The following is a 12116-nucleotide window of genomic DNA, read 5'->3' on the forward strand; positions in this document are numbered from 1 at the left end:
TAGCTTCTATTAACCAGTCTTGGTACTGTCAGACAGCATCACTTTGTAGACTTGATATTGTGTCATGTTGTGAATTTAATCGTGGTGCGATTTTGTCCGCCACTCCAAATCCATGGAAATGGAAATCGATGAAATGATACAGAGCGCTGGTTTCATGTCGCCTGTGTTCATGCATTGCACGCACAAATGGTTAGCATTTATGCGTTGCCATATGTAGATTGAAATAATTGCCATTAGGCGGTTTTAATGTTTTAGTTATTAGAAATGTGGTATAATCCGGTGATAGACCTGTACATCCTTTTAGGGAGGCTAAATATTCTTTATCAGTTCACCAGGCTCGAAAGCAGTTCGGTTCATTGTTCAAATTTTGAATGAATTTTGTTATCTTCAGTAAAAAAAACTTGTAATAATTTTTTTTTTCAAAAATCTCGATGCATTCCAAATTAATATCGAAGTGATTAACAAGCGAATTGAATAGTATAATTCCGTAGTCCTACGTCAGAAATGCGGTCGTGTCCTAGACAGCCCCTCACATTTTTTTTTCTACGGTAAACTCTCTCATTGGGTTTTTGCCGTAGAACTACGTCTTTCATTAAGGGTGCCAAATCAGAAAACAGGTCTCGTTTTTATGAAATAAAGTTAATGTTAATAACTATTTTTGTCGCGAACGGATTTAGACGATTTATGTAACAAACGAATTGGAAATTTCCTGAGATTTGTTTTTTATGTTATTTATTACAATACTCTGATGTGTAAACGGTTTAAATTGATGAAAGCTAGAAGCATTTCCATTTTCCCATACATTTGTTCTGCTCATATGTGAGATGCGGAGATAAGTGTGTGTGTGTGAAATAATATTCGAAGTTATTAGCAAGCGACTTAAACAAAATAACAGCGTAGTTCTACGTCAACAAAGTGGTGGTATGTTGGACACAACCCCCTATAATTTTTCTGTATTATAGTGACTTTCAATACTTTTTGGTTGGTTCGTCATTTTTACTTCCATTTTTGGAAGAATGTCGAAAGTGAGAATTGAACTCGTGACCTTGAGCGTGAGAGGTACTGATGTTACCATTCGATAATCAAACATTCTTACACAGCCATTCCATGCCAAACCGATATAGTGGTTCTCAGATTTCGTTAAAATTGGTAGCTTTGTTCCTTATCGTAAAATAATAGACACAAAATTCTTGGATAAAGGAGGAAAAATTTATTTTCCGGACAACCCCAATTTTTTTTTTATCCCATTTATTTATTTTAGGCTCATTAGTATTTTAGCTGTAACAGAGCCGAATTTTAATCGTGTACATGTCACATGGTTATCATATCTATAATTATAGCACATTACACAGTTGCCATTCGCCAGTATTCCTTCTATACCATTGCATATGGTACATTTACACAGTAGCCATTTAGGCGTAAGAGTATTCTTTCTGTTCTTCCATTATCCAGTTAGACCACCGGACAGCGGAGACAGTTGATATGATCATTGTTGAGTTATTTATAGAACAGCAGCCCGATGTATCTTGCAGAGCAGAGCAGTTGTATGGATGGATCGATCTTGTTTCGACCGTGGATCGATCTCCATCGCTGATGATTGTTACGTGGACGTAGCTATTCTGTAACAACACAAAGATGGTCAATGAGGGCCCTGAGTTTTGAACTCACGATCGATCGCTTACTAAGCGAACGCGCAACCAATGTGGCTACGGAGACCCCCCGACAACCCCAATTAAAAACTAAAAATTACGGGTCCAATATTTTGAAAAACTACCAATTTCCACGAAAATCTGAGAACCGCTATATTGCTTTGCCCTGTAATGGCTGTATATGTACCGTTCTGAATCATATTTCGGACAACATCATATTTCGGACACCTTTGTTCTGATATCTTGAAATACTTAATGCACTGATGATATAACTATCAAATTAATATCACAATTGCTTCTTTAGAGCAATCCCTAGGTTTCACTATCATTTCACATGAGAACTACATTTGAATTATAACATAATCGGCAGAAATCTTACAACACTACTCATTATCGTTTGTGTTTGACGTTTCCTTAGCGTGAGCAAGTAGAATTTACCCGTTCATAAATATTTAAATTTCTCCCGTGTTTCATCAGTTCTCATCATCTTTAACAGTTTACTGTGATTGCCTGGTAAGTGTTTTGCAGTTGACTATAAAATATAATCAAGTGTAATGTAATTTTCGTCCAAAAAATAACAAAATAAAGTGTCCGAATTTTGAATTCAATCTGTCCGAAATTTGATTTAGTGTCCGTAGTTTGATTCTTATTCGCTTCATTTGAAAAGCATTTTATTCGATTTTTTTTTTATGTTTCCAATCAGATAGGTACCAAAGTAGAAAGCTTAAAAGCATATTGAACTAATTTATCAAAAATATCTACCAAATAATACCTGTGCATAAAGTTTAGATCTGTTTTCTGCATCATATGCCTTAAGCGTCCGAAATATGATTCTGAACGGTACCTGCTTCGTTCTCTACCGGAAAAGAATATTCAGATAATTATGATGTTTGGACATTTTCTCATAAATTTTGTCATAATCTAGATGAATGTTCTATTTGACAATTATTTATGATTTCAATATTGAGTCGTGACTATTCCTTTGTCAACATATTGTTCATCATGGAAGAATCATTCCAACTGATACGGTACTACAAGACACACATAAAATATAATAAGTAAGCTAAGTTACACTTTAGAAATTCATTTTCCATTTCTGAGAATATTTGCATCCAACGATTTGCAATTGGCAAGGATTATTAGTTCCACCACCACCTTACCTCATCAATGTTAATTACTTTAGTTGTTGTCTTTTGAACCATGGTTTGAGGCTAACCTTGGGGATAATCGAGTTGAAAACGATTTGGCGCTGATAAGAAATCTAATGAAATCATCAAAATTAACGGCAAATTCAGTGGCAGATACATCGTCTTTTTCAACAAGACGAATCAATGCTTGAAAGATCATCAAACGATGTCTCTAGAAGAAAGCAACCATAGTTTTAAGTTTTCAGTTCAATCCCGTTGTACAACAGGACACTTTTCTTGTGAAAGAAAATAAGAGCGCAATCCTCCAAAAATACTAAGAATCCTTTCGATAGAAGGTCCAAAAGAAAGGAATCGTGTATTGCCCTGCTCAAGAAGTTGTTCACCGTCGTAATCACAAAAACTCTTCAATTTTCCTACACGAATCGTGTATGAAGATATTTATAAAGTTTTACAACGGATTTTTCAATATCGATTGCATGTTGAAGACAGTTGTGTGAAATCTCAGAAATCTGCTGTTCATTCGAATAAAATAATTGAAAATGGTGAGTGGAATAGTAACGAATATATTAAGGAATATAATAATTTTCTGTATATTCAAAATACGGTACAAATTGATGAAAAGACGGGACAATTAAAATCGGTCGAAAAAACGGTACAGTCCCGTTAAAAACGGTACGTTTAGTAAGCCTAGTAGTGAACCAACTCATGGAAAGAATACATCTCAAATGGACATGTCACCCAACCATCAAAACGGCACCATTGTATGAGTGCCTTTTCTTTCCTCCCAATAAAGCTGTCAAAATAACAAATACCATGCACATATCACCCGCTTTCTCCCCTTTCCAATAGCGGGCGCAGTCTCCGTGATAGTGGATTCCACACTTCTTCGAGGTATCAATTTTTCTATCGAATCGTTCTCGGAGAGAAAAAGTTCTATTTTTGCCAGCGTGGGACGGAACCATCGCGTGGCAACTTCACAAAGTATTGCCGCCACCGAGGCGTGACAGGGAGACGCGACGAGGATGGGATGGGAATAACAAACATTTTCCAGAGGTGTGAAATTTCACCTTCCATTGCCACCCTACCCACCTGTGTGTGTGTGTCTGTATGTTCGGCCTTGCAGGTGTGAATGTGAGCATGAGATTCCACAGGCACGAGGAGAAAGGTTGCTAAATTAACATAGAATGCCTTCAGTGTGTATGGGACGCGTAAATAGAGAAGAGAACGTTTTGTGAAAAGGCGGGAGGGGTAAAGAAATTGTTTGGATACTCAGGTTGTGCGGCATCTTAGCACCGCACCGGATCGGAAGTAAATGAATGCTTTGACATGAGAAACGTTTCGACAGGATCAATTACGTGCGTAATTTGAGGTTGCCTTGAATTGTTGCCCTGGAAATTGTTGATAAAGTTTACCCTCAGAGATTGACACGTGAACTAAGCAATATAACTGAAAGATTTTGTTTTTCTTTTCTCTCTCTTCTGCCATTTCCAGGTCGCATCGCTTCACCTTGGATCCCGGGTCGCAACGTATCGTCCTTGGGCAGCAAAATGGCCGCTGTGAACTCGGTAAGTGAATTCATTTCACATGAACTGCACCCTGACAACCTTTTTTTGTGTGTGGAACATTTCGCTGAAAATCGCCTTTTTTCTGGCGTTTAACGTAACGCAATTAAAATATTTAATTGTGACTTATGGCGATGGGGTATTTGCTTTATCGTTGTTTTCCTGATATTTTTCATGCTCTCTCTCTCTCTCTCCGCTGATTATGGTCATTATTCGAGCAACAAAAAAAAAAATACTGCAATGTTTGTGCGTGTGCATGTTCGAGCGAGTAATTACTCACGTGCGTCACTGTATTTCATCAGAACTTTCGTGTGGGTGGATTTGAATTTCATACAATAATTCGAAGGCTGTAATCAGCGGGCATAATATTCTTGGAATTATGATAAATGATTCAGGTATGGAAAATATGCCTCCGAATGGTTTACACTTTCAGTTGGTCTGCGCACAGATTAAAAAAATGAACATGAAATGTTTTTTATGGGAAATAATGATTCGGGAATCTTCGATTCCGATTAATTCTTTAATTGCTTATAGATCATAGCCATTTAAATTTATCTATAGACACACGCCGTTGAAATTGAGCGGCATGGCGTTACAGGTTGGTCTCGATTTCGAATATATACTTTTTCATATGCATACAAAGTTTGATTTTTTGACGTAGGATTACGTCTTTTGGGAACATATTGGGGGTATAAATTGAAAAACGAAAATCGATCGCATAGTGGAAAATGTCCAATTTCAACGCTTATTGGATGAATTGATGAGATTTTTGCGTCAATCAATTTCGGCATTCCATTTCATTTTTTTAAATTGAGTTAAATAATATATTTTATGAAACTAAACGTTAACCCTTTCAGGACCATAACATGTCCAAGACTAAGTATGCCAATCAGGGTTGCCATAATAAATTCTGTGTTTTGGTCTCAAAAAATCTTTTTATCTGTGTTTTTTCTCCGAAAATCTGTATTAACCCGTTGTGGTCGTTTGTCTGCTCTCAGCCACCACAGCAAAGAAGTATACTAATATTATAATTTATGCAACAATGTATCATTTCACACTTTTTCTAAACCAATTTTAATGTCTTGTGAACTCATTCACGAACCAAAAAGGTGCTAGTATGAATAATAGATAACGGTACTCAGTATAAACAAACTTCAGGAAAGGATTAATGGTAAACTCCATGTATTGCGGTACTGTGTGGATGCAAAGAACATTGTTTTGTATGTTAAAACAAAAAGATGAAAGGCGAAAGAGGCAAAGCTAATTATTTTTGTGATACATGCGAAAGATATCACGCGGAAAAGAATTATAGCAAATATTTTTTAAACATAAACATAAAAATATTGTTTAGTAAATACTTCAAAATACTCAATAAAAATTTCTCATAAAATAAAGAAATCTTGTTCATCTTTCATAATCTAACAAACTTATACATCACTGTTTTTTCAAGTAAAAATAATTGCGCCCAGTACGACACACATGTCGAAATTTAATGCGACCGCAAAGAATTAAATTTATTAATTCAATTTTGAAGCATAATCATAGCTTTAGTATCATTGATTGGCATAGTTCTTATGAACATGACGATGTTGACAGTATACACGCAAAAATCGCATTCATTGTTCTTTAGTAGGAAAAAGACAAACAGTGTTATTTATTTATTGTAAAGCTAGCCGATGACGCAGACTTTTGCTTCTTTCGCCTTTGATTGAACATAATAAAACAGTATTACACGCTACATATGAATGCCAAAATGACTCTCATTCAGATTGATTCGGAAGCTATATGAATAAAATTGATGAGTTAGGGAAAAAATATTATTGAGATCAAACCATAACTAATATTGGATCGTTTTTTTGAAAAATCTGTAAATCTGTATGAAAACCAACAAAATCTGTAATCTGTATCTACAGATTCTTGGTTTCAAAAAGTCTGAAAAATCTGTATAAATACAGATTATTCCGTAGATATAGTAACTCTGATGCCAATACAAAACAATATTTCAGCTATTGTGGGTGTAAAGTAAGAGAAAATCACCAGAAAAACATAACAGGGTGTAGAGGTTTCCTATAATTTCATGGGAAATATGTTTTCCCTATGGGCCATAAAAGTAAATAAACGAAGAGTTTATTATATCGGTATTTTATTTATTGCTTTGTAATACAAAAACATAATAAAAATTATCAGAAAAGTGAAAAAAACAGTTATTTATGGTATTCTACGAAACAATTTCGTTTACTTGTGAAGCACAAGGGGACTTTGCACATAACACATTCATTATGTGATCGTTGTTAAGTCAGACCGGACCATGTTTGACATTCCTTTTTTTCATTCGTTCAAAAACACAATTGCTGCCTTGGACATACGTTTTATATTTGAACAATCGATAACGATTTTTGTAGAAGGGAAAAATATTTCCCTTAGAAACCAATGGGCGTGAAGGGGTAATTCCAAACGAGACGAATGTGAGCAGCAATAAAAGCAGCGACCAACTAGCATCATAAATTTGCACTATTTGGAACTTGTTCTCAGTCTCTGCCGTATTATCCGTGATTGCACACTGTGGAATCAAGAACTTTTCCGTCCTCCGCCACTCGTCGTTCACCTAGTGAACAAATGTAAGTGACACTGACAGCTCGAGTTATTTGATAGCTGGGCATACTGTTTGTTTTACTGCAGTGCCACTAGTGTTCGGATCTGGAATGTATTAACAGCAGATTGTTTTGAAATACACCCTTTTTCAGCGCTGAAAAGTTCGTCTTGACTTATTTTGTTTCGAAGAAGTTATACTTGATGGAAGCAGCAAGCCGAAAATCAATCAAACAGTTCCTTGAAGCAGTATATAGCGACCAAAATACGTGTCAAGTTAACTAAGTTGACTCGATTATATAAAGTTCAAAAAAAAATTTTTTTAATTTTTTCAAATATGGCTTATGTCAAGCGAAAATGAAATATTTCAACGTTCAAGTGAAAGTTAATTGGCTATTATGAGTACAGTGAAGTAAAAATAGGGATTTTTGTAGATTCTAGTTTCACATTCACCAGGAATTGTTAAAAATTATTTTGTTGCGAAATTAAAAAGTTGGTGTCAAAGAACGAATTGTAGAGCGATTGGATAGATTTACTTTGGTTGATAGGAACATTCAAGTTTTGTATGATTTTTTGAAATAAAATTGAAAGCAACACCTTAGAAACCAATAACTTTTCACTTCCATTATGTTCCTGAAATCCACTAATTTGGTGGTTTCAGACCTGAATACTATATAAAATTTTCTCATCTCTCAAATAAAAGCAACAAAATTGTCCTACGTAGCGTGATTTTTGAATGGGAGCCAGTTTGAGGCAAACAGAGTCCTAAACAGAGAAAAAGTTCAATAACTCTGTCATTGTTGTAATTCGAATACATGCGTAAAAGGATTTTTTCATCAAATATGATCTTCTATCACCTCCTGAAACAGTTCGAACTATTTATATTGAGAAGGTATTTTATGACTTTAAGGGGATGAACAAAAAAAAATCTATTATATTCGAAAAACGAAAAATCTATATATATATATATATATATATATATATATATATATATATATATATATATATAAATAGACCAGCTGACCCGGCAAACTTCGTCCCGCCCAAAATTTGTTTTTTGTTATCAATACCGTCAAACATTCATGTTTTCTTCCTAAGCGTAAGTTCATGAGTCCAATCGAAGAACTGTTCATTGATTGATCTTCTAATCGACCCCGTTGAATTTACCTTTTACTATAAAATTTCCTAGTACTTCTACAAAACTCATCATTATAATATCAGATTATTTTCAGACACAATTCTCGTTCAAGATTTTTCAACCATTTGCAAATAACATGTTTCTCCGTTACATGTTTTTTTTCTCGTTTGTATGACAGCCCACACTAAGAGAGGGGGAGGACTGTCAAACCACCATAGAAACATTTATTGCATCCTAAAACCTCCACATGCCAAATTTGGTTTCGTTTGCTTGATCAGTTCTCGAGTTATGCAGAAATTTGTGTTCCATTTGTATGGCAGCCCCCCCCTCAGAGGGGAGGGGAGGAGTGTCGAACCACCTTAGAAATGTTTCTTCCCCATAAAACGTCCACATACAAAATTTATCTGCCATACAAATGAAGCATCATTTTCTGCATAACTCAAGAACTAATCAAGTAAATAAAGCCAATTTTTTCCTTCCCCTCTCTACAGGGGGCGGTGTCTGAATAACTCGAAAACTAATCAAGCAAATGGAAGCAAACTTGGCAGATTTTAGAGGTTTTTTTAGAGATCGATAAAGGTTTCTATGGTGGTTCGACACTTCTCCACCTCTCTACGGGGAGGCTGCCATACTAATGCCACATAAATTTCTGTATAACTCAAGAACTAATCAAGCAAACAAAACTAAATTTGGCATGTGGAGGTTTTAGGAGGCAAGAAACGTTTCTAAGATGGTTTGACACTCCTCCTCCTCCCTGTAAACGCCCTCCTATGTCGTCTTCTATCTATATAAATGAAAATGGATCGCCGAATGTGTTGTTGAAAGTAAAACTCGAGAAAACAGTTGTCCGATTTAGGGCTGTCTTTTTTCTATCATATTTTCTGTATCAAACATTTATTTCATGTAACGGAGAGACATATTATTTGCATTTGGTTCAAAAAACTTGAACGAGAATTGTGTCTGAAAAAAGTCACAGGAGGGTTGAGTACGAGACACGAGCGCATAGTTGACGTAGGATTCCGTTAGGCTATCTGTTGATTTTGGATCTGTTTGAAGAATTACATCATTAAACTCTTTGGTGGCCCTGAAAAGGGCCATTTTGTTTGGTTGTTGGGTATTGTTTATTTACTTCACCAGTGTTTACAACCGAGTGATGATGACAGAAGCATGGTAATTAGTCGTTAGATGATGCGTATCAGATAGAAGAGGCCGAAGTGGAATGAGATATGATGAAAACCGCCCTCTGTGACCCTAGACGAGATGCCTCCTGTGTTATGTATGGATGAAATAAAGAAAAAAAACTCACCAATGTAATATAAGATAATTACCAATACCGAACACAATTATCTATTTTTTTCATCAGTAAAACATAATACTTCAATATAGTGAAAACATATTTGAAATGGAGAAGGTAATTTTCTTTTATTATTTTTACTTTCTGAGTGTTTATTCAACTTGATGCGAATTTTGATTGGACTAACAACACCTAATACTATATGTAGATCATATGGGAAATCACTTTTTCGAATATTTTTTCAGTTTTCCAATTTTTTTGCCGTATGAATACGTACGAGCGGGAACACACCTTGGTTTTTATTTATGAAAACTGAAATAAATCGCTTCATATATCAATTCATTTTCAACACAACTGCTACCATATATAATTTTACACTTACACATGTGCTAAATTTTTCACAATAAACGATCGGTCATATTAAATGAAATTTCACGAAGCAACCAATATTAAGGTTGCAAATTTGAATTTTATTTGCTAGAATTAATCGTATCACTCAACTTACTTGCAAATGCCCTCGATTTGCATATATTTGCAATGCCGATTGGTAGCTTGGTTTTGATGTCTCTGTTAGGGAACCGCCGCATGTGTCATTAATTTCGACCAATCAGAAGTGGGTATTTCTGTTAGTATAGGGGTTGAGAATTTTCAATTGTTCGATAGTTAGTTTCATGACATAGATTATTTTATTCAATATAAAAAATGTTATGGAGTGCCGAAATCGATTGACGCAAAAATTTCATCATTCCATCATGAAATGACTGAGCAATATGCGTTTGAAATTGGACAATTTTCACGATGTGCTCGATTTTCGATTTTTAATTTGTACCCCAATATGTTCCCGAAAGACGTAATCCTACGTCAAAAATCTGATATTATAATGACGAGTTTTGGTAGAGGTAGTAGGTATTTTATAGTTTAACGATTTCGCATGCTCGAATTATTTATTGAATGGCACAAAAGCAATTTTTCCGGAACGACAATCCGACGAGAAGTTTAAAGCTATTGCCGAAAAACGTTCATATCATGCGACCGGACGAGAGTCGATAATATTACATCATGACTGTCTCATGCTGCTGCTCGAGTTTGAAACTGTTTGGAAAACAGTGAATGAATAATTCTGGTTCATCCGCCTTATAGCCCATAACTTGCCCCTTCCGACTACCATTTGTTTCGATCGATGCAGAGCGCTTTGCGCCGATGATGCTTTACATTTACATTTATTCACAAAACGTCAACAGACTTTACATGAGTGCCCTAATCATCGAACCTTACTGCTAATCCACAAATACTTCTTAAAACTAACTTATTTGTAAACTAAATCATTGTGAGGACTACAGAGTACAGAGCTTTAAGGGACGAACGAGAAAGATGACAATCGAATCTTTTCTTTAGAACATAGTATCAAAGATTGGCTGGATTTATGGTTGGCTTCAAAAGTTCAAAAGCTTAAAATATTGTGGCGCGGGAAAAACATCATGGGTATAAATGCCTTACATTTATATTATAGATTATTTTCCTCGTTTTCGTTTTACGAGATTTATCATTCAATGTAATTGAGTCAAAGTCCCCATTTAACGATGATAAGGAATAGGGGCGGCCCAAGCCGCCAAAATGACGTGATCCGAGTCGACCGCTGAGCCGCCGTCGGAAGCGGCGGTCTCAGGCACTCAAACCTGTGTTCCACGGATTGCCCGGTTAGCTTGAAACATTGGGTACGATCCTATGCTTCCTCCCCGTCACGCGAAGAAACGCTCAAGTGTCGTTATGCATGATGAAACGTATTTCAGGGCTGTTTTTAAATTTAACGCCTCAAATTTTCCACGATTTAAATATTCGAAAATCCGAAGAACGCAAACTTCGATGTTTGAGATTTTTTTTTCGGTCGAAACTGGATTCTCAAATAAGTCAGCGTAATTGAATTGCATAAGTTTCATAGAGCAGAAACACTGCCATTTAGCTGATTCGTTAATCTCTATTTAATTTTTTTTTGCAACTTCAGGATTTTCTAGCGATGGTTTCTCCATTTCGAATACTTTGCTCAAGCGCTGAATAGTGCAAATGGTGTACCGGGAAGCAAATCCAGTGCAGTTTTTTTATTTTTTCTTTGTCGAGAGCTGGAGAAAACTTTTCGAAATCAAAAATAATGTCTCCCTGTGTGCTTTTGGCGAAGCCGTGCTTGAGGATAAATTAGAAGAGTGAATGGAAATCGAGCAAAGGAAAAAAAAACATTGTGACGTGAAGCCCAGACAAGAAGGAAAAAAGTTTAATGCTTTCCTCTAAAGCGAACTTTTTTGTTCTGCACGGAACTCGTGGAAGTGGTATTTTAAAATTTCTTCAAGTGCAGTTTGTCATGAGTCAAGCTGTTTGGGAAGTTTTCTTTTTTGCTTTTTTGTTGTTGTTATTATCATCACAGAACAATTTATTTTCACCGGAAGAAGGAAGCATGGTGATTCGAATGACTGAACTCGCTTTGAAAGATCCATCATCGATTCAATCATGGGGACTGAACATCCGCCGTTGACCGCAATAAATCAAAGAGCAATTGAGTTTCCGAAGATGCGTCGGCTTCCAGAGTGATCTTCCCAATTCTCCCGGGTCTGTGGTGGTTGGTATATCCTTTGGATCTCACAGTCATTATGAAGGTGTAACACGCATTGATTTTTGAAACACACGCAGGTGTAGTTGTCGGCCGTTAGCAGTGGGTAAGGTTATGATGTGTTTATTGCACCAACC

General features: G+C 35.9%; 1 protein-coding gene across 5 annotated transcripts in view; it reads left to right on the plus strand.

The window, feature by feature from the left end:
* Nucleotides 1-12116, plus strand: part of LOC129762268 (serine-rich adhesin for platelets) — a 481936-nt gene that overhangs the window by 165799 nt on the left and 304021 nt on the right. For all 5 annotated transcript variants that reach the window (XM_055760379.1, XM_055760383.1, XM_055760380.1 and 2 more), the window contains exon 3: nucleotides 4289-4362. In XM_055760379.1, coding sequence (XP_055616354.1) covers nucleotides 4345-4362 — 18 coding nt within the window. In that variant the 5' untranslated portion in view covers nucleotides 4289-4344. The remainder of the gene's footprint in view (nucleotides 1-4288; nucleotides 4363-12116) is intronic.

This window comes from Toxorhynchites rutilus, chromosome 1 (assembly GCF_029784135.1).
Source record: "Toxorhynchites rutilus septentrionalis strain SRP chromosome 1, ASM2978413v1, whole genome shotgun sequence".
NCBI classification, from domain to species: Eukaryota; Metazoa; Arthropoda; class Insecta; order Diptera; family Culicidae; genus Toxorhynchites; species Toxorhynchites rutilus.